This window comes from Protobothrops mucrosquamatus, unplaced genomic scaffold (genome assembly GCF_001527695.2).
Source record: "Protobothrops mucrosquamatus isolate PMUCROS unplaced genomic scaffold, P.Mucros_1.0 scaffold1333, whole genome shotgun sequence".
In the NCBI taxonomy this organism is placed as follows: Eukaryota; Metazoa; Chordata; class Lepidosauria; order Squamata; family Viperidae; genus Protobothrops; species Protobothrops mucrosquamatus.
Genome location: NW_015387531.1, coordinates 185,672 through 206,244, shown reverse-complemented (window position 1 = coordinate 206,244; position 20,573 = coordinate 185,672). Strand labels below are relative to the sequence as shown.

The 20,573-nt window shown below is 41.3% G+C and overlaps 1 protein-coding gene across 1 annotated transcript in view; it reads left to right on the top strand.

Moving 5' to 3' along the window:
* Positions 1 to 14,693, top strand: part of KIRREL3 (kirre like nephrin family adhesion molecule 3) — a gene marked incomplete at its 5' end in the record, with an annotated part of 152,255 nt that extends 137,562 nt beyond the window's left edge. Inside the window, 2 exons of the mRNA XM_015821452.1 lie at positions 8,360 to 8,446; positions 14,250 to 14,693. Coding sequence (XP_015676938.1) covers positions 8,360 to 8,446; positions 14,250 to 14,693 — 531 coding nt within the window. The remainder of the gene's footprint in view (positions 1 to 8,359; positions 8,447 to 14,249) is intronic.
* Positions 14,694 to 20,573: the final 5,880 nt, after the last annotated feature.

The following is a 20,573-nucleotide window of genomic DNA, read 5'->3' as shown; positions in this document are numbered from 1 at the left end:
CCCTCCAGAGATCATTAACCAACGCGACCAATGCCGTTTCCGTGCTGTGCCCCGGCCTGAAGCCCGACTGGTATGGGTCTAGATAGACTGATTCATCCAGGTGTCCGGGGAATTGCTGCGCAACCACACTCTCAACAACCTTCGCCGCAAAGCGAAGGTTGGAGACCGGGCGATAGCTGGCCAACTCATCTGGGTCCAGTGTAATGGTTTGCCTTCAGAAGTTGTGAGTGCTCCAACACTGAAGGTTTTTAAGAAGAGATTGGACAACCATTTATCTGAAATGATATGGTATGAAATGAGCAGGGGGTTGGACTAGAAGACCTCTAAGGTCCCTTCCAACTCTGTTATTATGCTATTGTTTAATGCCTGGTGCATATTTTACAATTCTGCACAGACATTCAGGCACAAATTGCAGCTTCTAAAAACCTTGATTGTCTTATTTTAACTTCTATGTATATTTTCAACTCTTGTTGCTGTGAAGCTATACTTGATAACCCAAAGTGAAGCACGCTTGTATATGTGTATTCATGCACGCGACACATCACAAATACCAAATACATGTTTTGCCCCTTTTAAGCTATTGTTTGTCTTTCTTTTATTCTGTCAAAGATTTTTAAATAAATCCACCATTCAAGACCACATTGATTTTAGAGCTGTAATTAATTTCATCCTTTGCTGCTTTTGTCAATGACCTTACAAACACTCTCTCTAATATTCTTGTATAGTTAAAGTAAATTGACTCTGGTTTTTTTCCCTGCTTTTGGCATTGCTGGCCTCCCCATTATTTATGAGTCTTACATGCCAGTTCTTGAAATCACCTTGGAACAATTTTTGTCATACTGGAGTCCACATTTTGGGGAAGGCTGGTCTGCCCAGCAGATGCTACTGAACACATTCATAGACTTAAACCTTCTGGAAATGGATATAAATAAGCATCTCTATTGGAAATACAATGTGATATCCATGATTATTTTGCAGCAATGCATGTACAGAATAATTCACGTTTAGTCCAATTTCCCAGAAGGGGAAGAATGGATAGAATCAAATTATTTAGTATTTGTAGGATGACTCCATGGGCAATCTGCCTATGGAGATTCTCAGTCATCCAGGTCATGGTTGCCCCAGAGATGCTTTTTCAAAAAGGCAACTGGACTTTCTTTGTTTTTCCTAAAGATGTTTCCCTTCTCATCCAAAAAGCTTCTTCAGTTCTGACAGAATGGATTCAGAACTGTCAGAACTGCAGAAGCTTCTTGGAAAAACGTCTTTGAGGAAAAACAAAGTCCACTTGTCTTTTGAAAAAGCACCTTTGGGACATCCATGGACAGTAATTAACTAGTTGGTATCTGGAAGTTTCTCAAAGTTGGCAACTTTAAGTTGAAGGCTATACCTCTTAAAGTTGCCTTGTTGAAAAACACTAGTCTAGGCACATTTTGTGCATGCAAAGATCCTTAAATTCTTCGTCTTGCTTTGAATTTTGGACTTATCTCATGCTTATGTTCATGTCCAAGCAAAAAAAAACAGCAGAAGACTGGTTGGTGGCGTTGGTCTCCTGTAGTCTTTCCCTCTGCTTTCTACCATTTGGTCCCCATCTTCTGACCTCTTTTCACAGAAGGCACATTCATATTCAAATGAATTATTAGGCTGTAGTCAGCCCTTCCCTATCTAAAAAAAAATATAGGCATCACGGATCTGTATTATGATTGGAGGGCAAAAGAAACAAAATCTTCCTCCTCATACAGCATTAAAGGAAACCTCATCTAGGGATTTTTCCAATCTGTTAAATTAAAACAGTTTCCTATAACCTTTTTTATAAGTCTCTTAGATCCATCTCCAGTTCAATTCTGGAAACATTCCTCAGATTTGGATGTGATTCTGAAGAACCTCAGATGAACAATATAATTAATAATTAATAATAATAATAATAATAATAATAATAATAATAATAATAGTAATAATAATAGTAATAATAGTAAAGTTGGAAGGGACCTTGGAGGTCATCTAGTCCAACCCCCTGCTCAGGCAGGAAACCCTATACCATTTCGGACAAATGGCTGTCCAGTCTCTTCTTAAAAACTTCCAGTGTTGGAGCATTCACCACTTCTGGAGGCAGGTTGTTCCACTGGTTAATTGTTCTAACTGTCTGATATATAGAATCTATATATCTATATACAGTATATATCTGATATATAGAATCTATATATATTCTATATAGAATCAACTAGAAATGAACATACTACAAATTCTGGATACAAGTCTTTTTGTCCTGAGCCCTGTGCAAAATAATATCTTAGGGTTAGAATTGCCATCGATATCCTACTTTGCTGCGGATACCATTTCTTTGTTTGTGACAGGGCTGCCTCTGTGCAAATTGTTTTTGTTGAGATGGGCATTCAGTAGAAAGCTGCCCCTTACTTGCTTGTATTAATTTTTTTCTTCACAAAATTTTAACTTCACATGTGGATTCTGGATATTTGAATGCAACCGGCGATTTTGCTCCAAGACGCTTAGAGATTCAGGCAGCAGATCAGCATTTTGAATAAATAAATCCCTGCATTTCGTGTTCTGCTCCTGTTCTTCTTCAGAACTGAATCAGCATCTTCTTGTCTCTTTGCTGCCTCAGAAACCTCATGTCTTGGCCCCCTTTTCCAGCTGAAAATCCCCTGTTGCATGACCAAAGCTCAGAACCGCTCAGAGGTTTTTCCCTGTGATGATTCTTCTGTTTTATGTAAGGATGTAGTTGATCAAACTCTCCGTTTTATGTAGTTCATTAAATTTCTGCAAAGCCTAAAGAGAAAAATCAATGCTTTCCTCAGCAACGAATTCTGGAAACAGTATTTGTCTTTGGGCCCTGTTTCCATCCCCTTCTTGCTAAACGGGAAACAGTTGAGGGGGCGGGAAACCCCTACAAGGTCCATCAAACATTCAACGTATGGAAATAGCTGTTGATTTTATGTCGTCCCTGGGATCAGAGGGAGCATATGTCTAGCAACTGCTGATAAACAATAGCAGGAGAGGTCAACAGTTCTCTTAGCCAGGAAAATCAGGTGGGCCAGTGAGAAATGTTTAGAAAGGATAAATCAATATACAAGTGTATGATGTTGCACATGTCCATTTTCATGGGCAAACCTGTAAACAAAGTCTGGGTGAAAACATCCCACTTGCATCTAATTTTGGAGAGCTGGTTTGTTCCAGTGGGTGAGGCACCAGGCTAGAAACTGAGAGACTGAGAGTATAATATAACAACAACAACAACAATAAAGTTGGAAGGGACCTTGGAGGTCATCTAGTCCAGCCCTCTGCTCAGGCAGGAAACCCTATACCATTTCAGATAAATGGCTTTCCAGTTTCTTCTTAAAAACTTCCAGTGTTGGAACATTCACAACTTCTGGAGGCAGGTTGTTCCACCAGTTAATTGTTCTAACTACTGTATTAGGAAATTTCTCCTTAGTTCCAGGTTGCTTCTCTCCTTGATTAGTTTCCATCCGTTGCTTCTTTTCCTGCATTCAGGCACTTTGGAGAATAGCTTGACTCCCTCTTCTTTGGCAACCCCTGAGATACTGGAACATGCTATCATGTCACCTCCAGTCCTTCTTTTCATTAAACTAGACACACCCAATTCCAGCAACTGTTCCTTATATGTTTTAGCCTCCAGTCCCCTAATTATCTTTGTTGCTCTTCTCTGTACTCTTTCTAGAGTCTCAACTTCTTTTTACACTGTGGTGACCAAAGTAGGATGCAGTATTCCAAATGTGGCCTTACCAAGGCATTACAAAGTAGTATTAACATTTCACATGATCTTGATTCTATCCCTCTCTTAATGCAGCCTAGCACCGTGTTGGCCTTTTTGGCAGGTGCAGCACACTGCTGGCTCTAGACCAAGGGTCCCCAACCCCCAGTCTGTGGACCGATACCGGGCTACGGCATGCCAGCAACCGGGCCACACTAACAAGCAAAGCCCCATCCACGGGATGCAGGCAGTACATGAAACCACGCCCCCTCCGGTCCGCGGAATAACCTCTCTCCACGGAACCGGTCCCTGGTGCCCAAAAGGTTGGGAACTTCTGCTCTAGACCCTCCTTGGGCATAAAAGTCAGCTGGGTGGTGACTTTGGGCCAATCACCAGGAGATTGTGAGTTCTAGTCCCGCCTCATGCATAAAAGCCAGCTGGGTCACTTTGAACCAATCACCAGGAGATTTTTCACACACACACACACACACTGCTCTGTAGAAACTGTAGAATCCTATATTTTCCCCCTTTCAACTGCAATGCAATGCAGAGCTTCCCAGGATCATCAGGAACTTCAGGCAGCTGAAGCCTGTACACCCCACAGACTATTTTTAAAAACAAGCAAACACAGAAAGAAATCAACCTTCCTACGCCGTCTATTTACGGGCAGGAATTTAAGGGGCAGAATCAGGCCGTCGATGAAGACGGAAGATGTTACGGAGAGAGGGGAAAAACAAATGAATTTCCCACTGTTCGCTGATGAAGTGAGATGGTATTGAACTAAGCCTCAGTGTAAACTTTATTAAAGGTCACACTAATGAATGGCTTAATTCTAGAATTATAAATTAACTCGCGGGGTTTCTGCTTTGTGAACAACTGTGCTCTTCTGGATCTGACTCTCCTCTAAGCGACAGAGGCTCAAGAGAGAGAAAGCAAATTAAGTTCAGAGGGCAACAGTGCCATCTGCTGATAAAAGACATTCATGGCATCTCAGAACTGTATCAATGTACATCTTCTTGTAAAGCAGAAAGTATCATGAAAACTTGGTCATGGATGAAAACTGTTTGTTTATTTAACCGTGGTTCTGTGTGTTTAGATGCTCTAGTCATTCCACATGGGCTTTTTTTAGCAAATTTCAGGAGTGGGGGCCAGTCTCAACCTACCCATTCATTTTGTTATCTATCTATCTATCTATCTATCTATCTATCTATCTATCTATCTATCTATCTATCTATCTATCATCTATCTATCTATCTATCTATCTATTTTATCATCTATCTATCTATCTATCTATCTATCTATCTATCTATCTATCATCTATCTATCTATCATGTCTGTCTGTCTGTCTGTCGGTCGGTCGGTCGGTCGGTCGGTCGGTCGGTCGGTCGGTCGGTCGGTCGGTCTGTCTGTCTGTCTGTCTGTCTGTCTGTCTGTCTGTCTGTCTATCTATCTATCTATCATGTCTGTCTGTCTGTATCTGTCTGTCTCTGTATCTATCTATCTATCTATCTATCTATCTATCTATCTATCTATCATGTCTGTCTCTGTCTCTGTCTCTGTTTCTGTCTGTCTCTATCTATCTATCTATCTATCTATCTATCTATCTATCATGTCTGTGTCTGTGTCTGTGTCTGTGTCTGTGTCTGTGTCTATCCATCTATCTATCTATCTATCTATCTATCTATCTATCTATCTATCTATCTATCTATCTATCATGTCTGTCTGTCTCTGTTTCTGTCTGTCTCTCTCTCTCTCTCTCTCTCTCTCTCTATCTATCTATCTATCTATCTATCTATCTATCTATCATGTCTGTGTCTGTGTCTGTGTCTGTGTCTGTGTCTATCTATCTATGTCTGTCTATCTATCTATCTATCTATCTATCTATCTATCTATCTATCTATCTATCTATCTATCTAGTCTGCCTCTCTATATCTATCTATCTATCATCTATCTATCTATCTATCTATCTATCATCTATCTATCATCTATCTCTATCTATCTATCTATCTATCTATCTATCTATCTATCTATCTATCTATCTATCTATCTAATCTGTCTCATTTTTCAGCAGTGAGTTACCATTGCTTTCTTCCTAGGGCTGAGAGAGAGACTGGCTTTGGGCCCAAGGTTGAACTAGAACTCCCAATCTCCTGGTTTCTAGCCTGGTGCCCCAACCATTTCACCAAACTATTTTCTTCTTTTTAGGACTAAGAAAAGTAATGCAGCCAAGCCAAGCCCTTGAGATACAGAATCCCACTATTTTTGCCAACAACATCTCCCTATCAGTAAACCTACAGAAATAATAGGTCTTGCAAATTCTTCAAAAGAGGTGTTTCAAAACACCTACAAGTATATACAATTTTTTTTTTAAATTGTTAAAAGCAGTCCTGCTTGGCCCAGACTTGTGTGGTTGCTCGAAAAGCTCCTCCTGGTTGATTAAACACATTTATGGACACAACTATTTTGCTTGAAGTGGCTTAGGTGTACATCACAGCTTACAGAGCCAGTGTGGAAAAAACTGAAAAAGAAGCAGCTGCTTTAATGAGACAAAAGGGTATTATGTACCCTTGTGTGTCATGAAGCAGTTCTAAAATTATTTTGATTGTTTTTGAATTTGATCATTTTGAAGAATTTGGCAAAATTCTAAAATTAATATTAATAAAATATTTTTTAAACTATTTTAAAAAATAGAACTATTGAGGATTGCACAAGCTGACACCCCTGAAAAAACAATGTGGTGTAGATTTTTCCACCTCTACCCAGCCTAGATTTAACACTTTATGATACCCATATTTACTCTGCTCCATCAACAGATATTACCAGTGGCTACTGTTTCTTTCTCAGCCAGAAAAACCTGAGACACCTTAATTTATGGCATCAAATAGCTGCACCAAAAGCTTTCCAGCGTATCTACAGAAACTGCTGCAGGGAAGCATTTCCACCTTCTTTTGGCCGAGGCTTTAAAAGAAAGACACGTTAGAAGTCAAGCAACAATCAGTGCTGTATTATAGATTTAGATTTTCGATTAGCTGGGGCATTCCGAAACAGTAATTCCATTAGAAGCTTCAGTCTTGCAATGGCAAAAGAGGAAACTGCAGAAGGCTACAGCGATCAATATCTTGGGAAGATAAAAGGCAACAGAGAAATTGCCCAATAAATATTCAAGTCTCATCCAGGCCCACCTTCCTGAAAGAAGGGTAATTAAAGCCATATTCTAATTAACATAGACTTTGCCCCCAATCAGAAGCATCCTTTGCTGAAAAACTAATGAGGCTGGGAGAATAGGCTGCTGCTTACAGATCCATCTATTGAATTAAAGTGAAAGCAGCCTTTAAAACATGATAATGGGAAAAACAAACAAGCCAAGAGAAGGACAGATTCGCCTAATAGTTGAATGCAAAACACTTCAGATGCTTCTTCTTCTTCTTCCAGTGAGCACTGAGACCCTGTGGAATAGCATGGCCCTAGAGATTCATACGCCCTTTCTTTCTCTCCACTTAAAAAAAAAAATCCTTAAAACTAGGGTTTTCCCACAGGTGTTGGTCTACACAAGATGTAAACCTCTTGTGGGGTGGTTGGTGTGTTAGAATATGTGTGTTTTCCCCTGCCTAGATATTTGCTTTTTGCATTATATTATTTGTATTCATTGTTTGACTTGTTTTATGTAGTATACCGCCTAGCGTTGTGATGGAAACAGATGGCCAATGCATTTAATAGCTTCTTACCCCCCTCCAGAGCCACTCCACCCTTCCTAGGAAGTTTTTTTAAATCCTGACAGTAGGTTTATCTCAGGACACTCAGCACTGAAAGAGGTAAATGTGCATTAGAGAAGCAACATGCCAGTTTTCGGGCAGCTTGAGGCATATTCAGTACAATTCAATGCCCAGTAGGATGACTGCAAAAATGCTCCAACACTGGAAGTTTTTAAGACGAAACTGGACAGCCATTTGTCCGAAATGGTATAGGGTTTCCTTTCTGAGCAGGGGGTTGGACTAGATGACCTCCAAGGTCCCTTCCAACTTTACCATTATTATTATTATTATTATTATTATTATTATTATTATTATTATTATTATTATTATTATTATTATTATTATTATTGTCAACACTGCTAACATTGGATGTTCTTGCTCTGACAAAATATGCAGAGCTGTGTGGTATTTTTAGAGTTAACTTAGATGATGCTGGGAGGGGAGGAGAAAGAATGTATGTGGGTAAATTATTTTAGATAAAAATCCCCTGCTGCAAACGGAAGGGAACCTTTGGCCTTCAAACTGATTGGAGAACGTGATTTATGACAGTAAATTAAGGGAGGGAATATGCTGGCCAAATATGTGCTATGGGGAGGAGAATTTAGATCTTGGCATCCCTCATTCATGCCGTGCCGACATTTTGTTACACGAATAAAAGACTTTTTAGGCTAAACAATGCCTGAAAGTTCTTTGAAGTGTTTCATTAGTCGGAACCATGACAATAGTACACAATGTATACTATAACTATTGACAATAGGCTGAAAGGGAACACGGGGATTTTTGGTTCATTCTGGTGCTCGAATCCAATTTAGTAAGTTTGGGGTTGAGATTTTTAGTGCTTGCTTCCTTCAACTCACCATCTGCTTCCCTTTAACCATAGATGGACAGAAGTGAGTTCCAGCAAGATTCAGTCCTTAAACAACTGGAGGTCCTCAAGGAAGAAGAAAAAGAATTCCAGAATTTGAAGGTAATTTCAAGATTACAGTATTCAAATTTACCTATGCAGATGACCAAAGAGGGGATTGATTTTTCCCAGGGATTATCTGAATCTGCCAGGGAATAAGGAGGGGATTTTATTGCTGTGTAAAACAAACTAAGCCAGAGAAATTAGATTTAAGCAGCACAGCATCGTTGTAATCAATTCCACTGCATGAAAAATTAAAAAAAGGAATGATTTGCACAGGTGTAACCTTTAGTCATGAAATTCAGCAAAGCCAACGAAATCAAGAGAGATTGACGTAGCAGAAGTCAAGGACTTTCAGAATTATGGATGGGAACAATTTCACCTTCTCTGAACCTCTTGCAGATCAGCTTAAGCTGTACCCTCAATAGCATTCTAATTTGGTTTTGTAACAAGATACTAAATTGGTCCTAAAGCTCAGCGACCCAGGTTGAATAAGTTACTGTTTTGTTCAATGAGAGCATAAGCAATTAACCTAGTCAGGAATACAAGGGAAATTTAAAACAGAGGAAAATCAAGAGGGATACTCTGGATCCAGTTTAGGGGTCATAAATAACAAAGGTAACACTGACCCATTTGAACAGCAGATATAAAGCGTGATTGGCTAGGTTTCAGATGTGCAATTCCAGCATTTCTTACACTCAAGATTTTCATGCAGGAAGACTCCACCCAAACTAATCTTACGTTCATTAGCTCTTTTGGAGTAAGGTCAACCGAGAAATTTCTGACACATGAGAAGGTTTTCATTCCCAAGGACCCTGCCTGTGTTGCTAAAATCATTGTCCTACCACTTGTCAGGGAGGCTGTTTCATGGATTTGGAAGCTGAAGGATATCTGTAGGATAGGTACAAGGAGTGCAAGTTCCAAGAAAGTTGAAGCAGTCAGTCCTCCCCCTAACCATTTAGCTGGATCTGAGACCTCAGGATAGTCTACTTCAACTCTTCTTCATAGGAAGAGAGAAGAATCAGCTCTCCCTATGAAACAGCGTTTGATAGTCATAATACTTGCAAGGCTGCAGCTATTTTCTTTTTTGAAAAAAGTTGCCATTTCTGCACTGTATTGTTTTAAAGGGAGATGAATCATTATGCACACAAGTTGCACAATTTAGTAGAGCCATCCATTTGTACTGTAAGTAACAGTATTGTTGAGCACCAGAGCTTTCATGTACTTATTTAGCAGCACAATGTATGCTATTATTATTATGTCAGTATCTGAGGGGCTGCCACAAGTCAGAGGGGGTCAGATTGTTCACCAGAGCACCAAAGGGAAGAACGAGAAACAATGGTTGGAAACTGATCAAAGAGAGAAGCAACCTGGAATTAAGGAGAAATTTCCTGACAGTGAGGACAATCAACCAATGGAACAGCTTACCCCCAGAAATCATGGGCTGGAAATTTTTAAGAAGAGACCGGACTGTCACCTGTCTTAGATGGTATGTCTAGTTTAATGAGTATGTCTAGTTTAATGAAAAGAAGGACGAGGGGGGACATGATAGCAGTATTCCAATATCTCAGGGGCTGCCACAAAGAAGAGGGAATCAAGCTATTTTCCAAGGTGCCTGAAGGCAGGACGAGAAGCAACGGATGGAAACTAATCAAGGGGAGAAGCAACCTAGAACTAAGGAGAAACGTCCTGACAGTTAGAATAATTAACCAGTGGAACAACCTGCCTCCAGAAGTGGTGAATGCTCCAACACTGGAAGTTTTTAAGAAGAGACCGGACAGCCATTTGTCTGAAATGGTATAGGGTTTCCTGCCTGAGCAGGGGGTTGGACTAGATGACCTCCAAGGTCCCTTCCAACTTTATTATTATTATTGTATAGGTTCTCCTGCTTGAGCAGGAGGCTGGACTAGAAGACCTCCAAGGTCCCTTCCAGCTCTATTCTATTCTATTCTATTCTATTCTATTCTATTCTATTCTATTCTATTCTATTCTATTCTATTCTTTATTCTATTATTTCATCCAGAATCAGAAACAACTTAAGTCTCCCTTGCTCTCTATACTCCTTTGTTACTGTGGGGTCCTTGGTGTTCTCTGAGCTGGCCGTTTCCTTGCAGATGTTTCATTACCATCTAGGTAACATCATCAGTGGTAAGCAGTGCACCAAGCTCAGAGAGCACCAAGGAACCCTACAGTTCAATCCTGAGCCACAAATATTCTATCAGTTGTTACTCCTTACTCATCCTCCCTTTGGCACTTCAACATCGTTATACTATAGCAGAGGTCTCCAAACTTGGCCACTTTAAGACTTCAATTCCCAGCATAGCTGGCTGAGGAATTCTGGGAGTTGAAGTCCACAAGCCTTAAGATTGCCAGGTTTGGAGACCTTTGCTGTATAGGTTAAGAACTTAAAGATGCTGCGCCAGTCCTGGGCGATGCTCCCATTTGGATTCCATGCCATCTCCTGTTCAAAGAATGGGGAGAAAAGCAACAGCCTTGAGTTGATTCATTGTCTTGGTCTACCCACTTCAAGTTTTCTTCTTTCTGCTGTAATATCCAGCAAGCAATCCCCATGATTCCCATTCAGTAGGATAATTATCCACGAGGAGTGACAATTATTAGAGTGATAATCCGCATCTGGAGGCAGAACTTTAGAAAAGGACACAATGAAGAGCAGTAGATTCCCCGGATTTCGGATCTAAATCAGTTAGATTTTGGGATGATGGAAATGTAATTTGGGGAGTGTAATTCTGGATAGAAAGCATGTATTTTTACTACAGTGCAACAGTATATCTCCATAGCTTTGCAAAGCTGGATGTTCTAGTGATTAAAAATGCCAAGGAATATATTTTATCTCCAGTAAACCAGCCCTGTCTTTCTATTAAAAATCTGCTTTCCGTTTTGGTCAGCCTCCTTTATGCAATCACAAAATCCCAAATCTCTTGGGAGGATAGCGCCTTCAAGCTCCTCCACCCCCCCCCTTCTTAAATGAAGCTTTCAACACCATTTTTCGGGCATGCACAGGAAGAAGTGGAGCTTCCAAAAGCTGGTTCTCTCCTTTGAAACCTGAAGGCCTCTATCTTCAAGCGAAGTCTTCGCCATCTTACGTTCTTCTGCCCTGAAATAAATCCCAAGTCAATCACTGCAGCTTTAATTTTTTATTTCCCCCGCCCCCACCAAGGGGGCAGCATTTCCCTCCCATTCCTTTCTAGAGAAAGATGGAAGGGGAAGAGAGATGGTGGGATTAATTGATCAATTAATAGGATGTGCCAACATTTTTATCTGAATAGTTTCCATGGTAATAGGAGCATTGCCTTCATCGTGGTGGGATAAACTGCCATTTTCTTTGCCAGATTTCCAACTGGGCTAAAGCTCTGTCCGATGAAAGGGAAGAATATTTGAGAGAGAATATTAGAATGGCAGGCTTAGGAGAACTATGGGGCAGACAATTGTGTTACTTATTTGCAGGAGGTTGTCACCTTACAGCCACAACTGAGCCCAAAATTTGCAAATCTAGACAGGATACTAAAAAGCAGAGACATCACCCTGCCAACAAAAATGCGTATAGTCAAGGCCATGGTTTTCTCAGTTGCAATGTATGGCTGTGAAAGTTGGACCATAAGAAAGGCTGAGCGCCAAAGAATTGAGGCCTTTGAACTATGGTGCTGGAGAAGACTCCTGCGAGTCCCCTGGACTGCAAGGCGATCAAACCGGTTAGTCCTAGAGGAGATCCACCCCGACTGCTCTTTAGAAAGCCAGATCCTGAAGTTGAAACTCAAGTACTTTGGCCACCTAATGAGAAGGAAGGACTCACTGCAGAAGAGCCTAATGCTGGGAAAGATGGAGGGCAAGAGAAGAAGGGGACGACAGAGAAGGAGGTGGCTGGATGGAGTCACTGAAGCAGTAGGCGTGAGCTTAAAGGGACTCCAGAAGATGGTAGAGGACAGGAAGGCCTGGAGGAACGTTGTCCATGGGGTCGCGATGGGTTGGACACGACTTCGCAACTAACAACAAAGCAAGGCAGTTGTTAAATGAGTTTTGCCCCATTTTACAACCCTTTTGCCACAGTTGTTAAGTGAATCTGGAGGTCATTAAGCTTCCATATTAAGCATTCACCTTGCTTCCCCAATCTCTCTTAAAAGTGTCTCCGTCAGTTATGTTTATTTGCATTTAGAGATGATTTTTTTTAAAAAAAATCAGCAAAAGTAGATTTAAAAACCTGAGAATCTCCATTTATACGTGTAGACATTTCAAATATTCACAAAATAGAAATTCAATTATTTGCAATTACAAGGGAAGAAATGAAAAAGGCCTCATTGCAATTTACCTCTATGACCCCCATTGCTTCCCATGTATCATTCAGTGGATGAATGATTTCTATTCAGCATACATAAGCACACATTAAGAGGCGTGTTTGATGTGTTTCTAAATGTTTGATGTGCATATTTCATACTTACATTGTTTCTCAAATACAGAGGTATGAAAGCATAAGTACAACTGTGTATTCACGTAGGATTAAATTGCTAAATGCAAAACTGCATGGGCGAATTTCACACAGTGATTCAAAATAAAAATTGGAATGTTTTTACCATGAAAAAAGCAAGCTCTCCAAGACCTGTGCATTTATTTATTCTCATGAAAGGCATCACAGCCCCCATAATACGCATGGCGAATTGAACATATAATCACAGAGAAGCAGAATTTCTACTATATGAAATTATATAGCTGGAAATTATACCAATACGTAGGCTAGAAATGTTGAACCAATAATGATCCATTTCCACTGAAAATCAATTACGCTATCATATATTTTTGGGCCTGATTCATTTATTGCAACTTCTCATTTCAAATTACAGATAATAAATATCTTTGTGAATTCTTATTTCACTTACCAGGCGCCCTGTGGAATGGCTGCCCACAGGCACAGGTGAAATATTGCAGGAATGCACAATGTTCCTTTCTATCAATGAGAATAAAACCATAGTGGCATTTCTAAGATTGATCAGAAGTGACTAGGTCAGAGAATGGCAGCTCTTAGGGAGTGAAGTCTGCCTTCAGTTTCAAAACTTAAATTCTGTATTTGTAAAATTCCTAATTTTAGTCCACACAAGATGGAATACAGTTGCCTTCTCTACAGAACATACGCTGCTCATTCTTAATGGAAAAATAATCATAGATGATAGATGACAGAAGATAGAGGTAGATATAGATGATAGATAAATAGAGAGAGAGACAGACAGACAGACACAGATGATAGATAGATAGATAGATAGATAGATAGATAGATAGATAGATAGATAGATAGATAGATAGATAGATAGATAGATAGATGAAAAAGAGATGATAGTTAGAAAGATGATAGATTTGATAGACAGAGAGACAAATAGATAGATGGAGAGAGACAGAGACAGAGACAGAGACAGACCAACAGACAGACATGATATACAGATAGATAGATAGATAGATAGATAGATAGATAGATAGATAGATAGATAGATAGATAGATAGATAGATAGATAGATAGATAGATAGATAGATAATGAAAGAGAGATGATAGAAAGATGATAGATGACAGACAGAAAGATGAAAGAGAGAAATGATAGTTAGAAAGATAATAGATGATAAACAGACAGATAGATGATACATAGATAGATGATAGATTGCTGAACCTGTGCAAGGAACAGCTAATTAAAATTTACAACATTTCCCCCCTCTTTCTCTGTAGGAGAAAAGTTTGCCAAAAACCTTCGTCTGAAGAATGAACAATTAAGCCCTCCTCTTGCACAACCTGGCATCTATTGTAATGCCAGAATCCAAAACACAACCCTGCACCAAGAAATAAACTTTTTTCCCCCCTTGTTCTTTCCAGGATCCCACGAATGGCTATTACAGCGTGAACACCTTCAAGGACCACCATTCCACGCCCACCATCTCTCTCTCAGGTTGCCAGCCGGAGATGAGGCCAGCCAACAAGCAGCGTGTGCCAACCGGCATGTCCTTCACCAACATCTACACCACCCTGAGTGGGCAGAACCGTCTCTACGACTACAGCCAGCGCTTCATCCTGGGCATGGGGAGCAGCTCCATCGAACTGTGTGAACGGGAATTCCAGCGAGGCTCCATGAGTGACAGCAGCTCCTTCCTGGACACGCAGTGCGACAGCAGCGTCAGCAGCAGCGGGAAGCAGGACGGCTACGTACAGTTTGACAAGGCCAGCAAAGCTTCAGCCTCATCTTCTCATCACTCACAGTCCTCCTCTCAGAACTCAGACCCCAGTCGGCCTCTGCAAAGGAGGATGCAGACCCACGTGTGAAAGGACAGGACAACACTGGCAATGGACACGATGGGGAGGGGGGGGAAGGAGGATAGGATAAGACTGCCGAGCGAGCGGGACAAGAGACCACCTGAGCTGAATCCTGGCGCTGCTGAAGTCAGCCAATCCTGGGGGGATGGAGGCTGTTTGACCAGTTTATGTGTGTTCTAGTGACCTTTAGCTCCACAAAGCACTTCTTCCCCTTCTCTAGAGTAAAGGCTAATAATGCAAGGTGGGGGGGGAGCTAGACCGAGCCTTGTGTTGCAGATAGAACTCTTCAAAGAGACCTATGCCTTCTTTCCTAGACTCCCTTCCACAAGGGGGGAAGGACTCACGACAGCTGAACCCAAACTAACCTTAAGCACAATGCCCATTTCCTTCCTGTAGCAAACGCAGGCTTGGAAGGGGGATGGGAACAAAGAAAAGGGAAAGGACGGATAACTTATTTGGGATAACCTGTAGGGTGGAAACAAATCCCCTGGCCCCTTCTTTTAGGGAGGGCAGGCTTCTAAACCCATCTGTGCAAGAGTAACAGAGCATCCGTGGCTTTCAGTGCGAGGCTAAGCATCCTTGCTTTTCCTACCAAACCAGATGGTCTCCCTGGAGATATGTAGGTAGTTATGACCATCCATCACCTACCAACAATTTGTATTTCCCAGTTCATCCAACTGTTCATCCAACTGCCCAGGAGAGACATCTAAGCTATCTTTCTCTGGCAGGTCATCTGCCTTTGGTTGGCTCCTGAAGATAAATGGACTGATGGTTCTACTATGCTTAGTGACATCGATTCCTGTCTGTGGACATTTTGGAGAAGGTGCATCTTCAACGCCCGCCCGCTGTCACCTGCACCAGCAAAACCACCCTCCCTGCTGCTTAGCCTCATTTGCAAATTATAAGGGGTGGGGGGGTGGGGAGCTGTGTCCTTCAAAGCAACCTCAGACAACTGTGGCTTAACTTAAGGAAGTTTCAGTGTGAGGGGGAGGGGGACAGCCATTGGTGTAATAACGTGCACTGACTGCTAATCCTGGTCTTTTTATTATTTTTAATGACTTTTATTTTGTTTGGTGTTTGGTGTTTGATCATATTACAATGTGTCTTTGGACAAAAAACAAAACAAAACGGAGTTGAGAACTTTTAAGAGTGGCTTCTCAGCAAAACACCCAGATATGCCTATAGATCAGTGATGGCGAACCTTTTAGAGACCGAGTGCCCAAACTGCAACCCAAAACCCACTTATGCATCGTCGGGTGCCGGGTGGGTGTGGCCCATTGGCTGGGCGTGGCTGCGGTGGTAACGGCAGAATGGGTGGGACTAAAAAGTTCAATCAATCAATTCCAACTTTGGAAGATCTTTTTTTTCCCCGCGAGAAGTTGAAATTGACTGATTGAACCTTATTTTTTGTACACGGCGGTGGAGGCCTAAAGCGAAAAGGTTTTATCAAACCCAGCTGAAGGCCTAGGACTGGGGTGACAGCGCGCGTGCCCACAGAGAGCGCTCTGAGTGCTGCCTCTGGCACCCATGCCATAGGTTCGCCACCACTGCTATAGCCCATCCATCATACTCTGATTTTGATTAAGAGGAACTTTTGGTGGAGGGAAGACTGAACTCTTTTGAGTGACGTGTGACAATCACTGCAGGCACCCAGTGTCCAGAGCAGGCTGCTGCTGCTGCGAGTGAACATAAAACATTTCTTACCGCTGCTTCTGTATTCCGTGCCCTCCCTTTCCCCACAACAGCACAACTGGAAGATTAATACAACAATTGTTACAAGCACCGTGGCAGTGGGTCCTCTGGAAACCAGTCTGATTTAAACAACTCTGTTCCAAAAGAGAAAACCACACACAGCATTTAGCACAAGCAACGTATGCATTGTGTGATTGCTTACTTTCAGAATTCAGGGCTTAATCTGTGATAAAGGTGCAAAAGTTTTCGAAGAAAAAGTCAGGAACTCCTGCCCATTTCTTCAAACATATTCTTCTAATCATATCACCATAGTTTCAACTCCCCAAATGTAGAGAGCAAATATGTTGTCAGTCTTAGCTTCACAACAGAGTTGGACGGGACCTTGTTGGTCTTCTAATCCAACACCCTGCTCAAGCAGGAGACCCTATACTATTTCAGACAAATGGTTGTCCAATCTCTTCTTAAAAATCTCCAGTGATGGAACACCCACAACTTCTGGAGGCAAGTCGTTCTACTGATTAATTGTTCCCTAAGCACCATTCACTGGTGGTTTGAGTCACTGATTTCATTTGATCTTAGCAGCTTATAAGCACTCATTCATACCAACTAATAAACCGCCCTCTGTATAAGGAATAAACTCAATAATATGAATAGTTGAAATCTAGCAGGTACAATGATACAATCAACGAATCCAATTCTTATCCATGTGTGTGTGCTTTTCTCATACAATGCACCCCAGAGAAGAAAGTTTGTTCAGTCTCACAAGCAATTTCAGATCAAAGCTGGTCTGGCAAGGGAAAACTACTAAAAACAAATCAAAATTTGGATCATGTGAGGACATAAATACACTTCTCCTAGAGAAAAAAAACCACAATCTGTTGCTCTAAAAAGCAAGCCAAATTTCTCTGGAGAAGGTGCAGGAAAGAGATGTTGGTATCCTAAACCAGAATCTTTGGGGATGTTAGGACCTACCTTATGGATCAGGAAAAATGGCATCTTGTATCTTCATGACCATTGTACATAAGCGTGCATAGCTGTTGGATTTCCCGCTTAGTTAGCTATCATGGTGTCCAAGTCAGGGGCCTTCAGACTTGGCCCTTTTATGACTTGTGGACTTCAACTCCCAGAATTCCTCAGCCAGGCACACATGCCTGGCTGAGGAATTCTGGGAGTTGAAGTCCACAAGTCATAAAAGGGCCAAGTTTGAAGGCCCCTGGTCCAAATGGTGGTTCTTTTCTAACTTCACCAATAGAAGTTAACAAACAATAGTCTTTTCTGATTCAGCCAGCAGAAGATGAGATGTTTTCCACACACATGCTTTTTTCATATAGGGTGTGCCCTATCATTAAGCTACACTTAAAGCCTATTGCCCACTTCTCAAATAAGGCATGGCATTGGAACTGCAAATTGACTACTAAGAATTTCAAGGCACTTAATTTTTAGAAAGAATTACTCAGCCCATAGGGGTTTCATGGCACATGGAGGGAGGGGTAACCTTCAAAGCTTCCAGCCACCCTGGGGCTTTTTCCCTACAGCCAGTCAGCTAGTCATTAAATGTTTAATCAGTCAAGACTTCTTTAGACCAGTGAGCGACCATTTTGGTCTCTCCGAAGGTTTCAGATGGATGATTTGGACCCATGTTGTTTAGGAAATCCTTGGAAACTCTTGAGTTTAATTTTTTGCAACCATCTTTGCAGAGTGAACAAGAAATAAGTTGAATACTCCCCAGTTCAGACAAAGAAATAAAGGTACTTTTTACTGTTGCTGGAATTATTTTTTTTTTTTTAAAAAATGGGAAATTCAGGTTACGGCTGCCACCTACAGGCCACATCCTAGAACTGCAACCGCTACCTTGCATTATTACTCCTAAGTCAAGGATGTCCAACCTTGGAAACTTTTAAGACTTGTGGATTTCAACTCGCAGAATTCCCAGCCATCCATGCAGAATTCTGGGAGTTGAAGTTCACAAGTCTTAAGGTTGCCACGGCTGGAAACCCTGCTCTAGCTGAAAGCCTGCTAAATGACCTTCACCATTGGCTTCAGCAATAATATATAAAGCTTGAGTAATATGAAAATACTTGGCAACTGATCATCCCTCACAAGCAGTTAATGACTTGTTCAGAGACCCAACTGCTCGGACGCTTTTTTTTTTTTTTTTGCTTTTTTTAAAAAAAATTATCTTGTTGAGTTTACTGTCTGAAGCAAGAATTTCCTCAACCATCTGTTGTTCATTAATAACAACCAACAGTGATAGGCAGTTACACTGGCTGCAAATTGACACCTTGGTTTCACTAAACCTGGAATTCATCAGGAAGCCGGTATGTACAAGTGCCATGTGCTATGTTCACAACCTGGTTCAAAGGCTTATCTCAGAAGCAGAGAGAGAGATGGCACCACTGTAACAAGATATTTTTTTAAAAAAAAACACTATACTGGTTTTGCAAAAGGAGGGCGTACATTCAGGAAATTCATGAGCAATAGCTCTGTTGTGCCGTCCACTCGTCCTTCCATAAGTTAACATTTACAAGGCCAAATTGCTTGGGGATGAGAAAGCATTAAAGACCATCTGCCCAGACCTATTGACTGTACAAGTAGCTATAAGGTAGCAGCCAAATCCCATGGAACCATCCTTTCAACGCAGAGACACAGGTGAGTTGCTTTCCAACAAGTGGACAAAAGTGGCGTTAGGCGATGCCTTGAAACAAATTCTTATGCTGCCTTGGCTATCCATTTCAACAGAAGTTGGGAAGATGCAATTCTAGAAAATCATAGTTCTTTGATTATAATTATTCTGATCCAGTAGATTTAAAAAAAGCACAACTTTTCACGTGGTTCTTTGCCCAGAGCTGACGCATTCATTCACATCTGATCTCTGAGTAACAAGAAGGACATGCTCTAAAGTAGGAAAAGCTGTTCAAAACACTCTTGACAAGAGTTGTCTTTTCTCAACCAATCATTTGCCCCTTTTGCATTTTAGTTCTCCTGTGTGTAGAGAATGAATTCATCCTGCTCTAGAATCAGCCCTTCCTAATCAATCAACTACACATAGCTTTTTTCAAAAAAGTAAAGGGTGCTCAAGGAAGCCACCTTTGCTATCCTCTGATGGGGCCATGCAGCAGTAGAGAAGCCAAGTCATCCACCACTGCTTCACTTTCCCCAAGCTGGGGAACAGGTAGGGTGTTCACAAGAGGGAAGGGTGTCCAAAAAAAAGGTGTGACGGTGCTCCCAAACAGGTGATTTGAGTTTCATTTGGCCTTCGAGTTGTATAGTTGGGTTTGCCATATTGACTTCATTGACACATACAGCACCATGGACATCTCCGGAAGCAGGGAGTGCCAGAAAACCACTCCTCTCCCCAACACAGTAGTTCCCAAAAAACTCCATAGGAGAGAAAGCTAAGAAGATACCTCCTAAAAGCAGTAGAGCTCCTCTTCAACATGAGCTACTGGAAGAAGGGAAGCAAAACAAGAAGAAGAAAAAGTGTTTTTTTGCCCTGGTGCTTATTTAAGGTGGGCCTGGTGAGAAACCCAACTCAACAAGAGATCCTAAAGCTCTACTTTATCAATTTAGGCTATAGCAGAATCTTGAAAGCCCAGTAGAGTTTCTCTCTTCCATCCTCCACAAAGGTATCAAAGAAGGTCAAGGCAGGCAAATCCTGAGTTTCTTTCTCACCCTTTCCTGATTATCAGGAAGGTTACCTTGGCAACTTAAAGACCTGTGGACTTCGATTTCCAGAATTCTCCAGTCAGCTATGCTCCCAGAATTCCTCAACCAGCATGCTGGCTGGGGAATTCTGGGAGTTGAAGCCCATAGGTCTTAAAGTTGACACGGTTGAAAAACACTGCCTAGGAGTTTTCTCTATTTGCTGTGTAGGGGGTTATCCAGGGTCTACTGACCAGGTATACTAGCCTTATGTGTCAACTATGCAATGTGTTTTCAGCAGGACCAAAATTAGTCAGCCACAAAGCCCTGAAGAAACAGCTGTTTAAGCTTCTTCGCAAGACCTTTTTAAATGCATTTTATGGCATTTATCAGCTAGCAGAAACCAGCACGGTCTTTAATTAGGAGTGCAGGCTCATCACTGTCCTATAAAAGAACGAAGATTGTTCTTTTTTAAATAGTGAAGCAATATCATAAAAGTAATTAAAATAATCACTACCTCTGCTGAGTTTCAATTAAAAAAAAGCCATTTGGGGC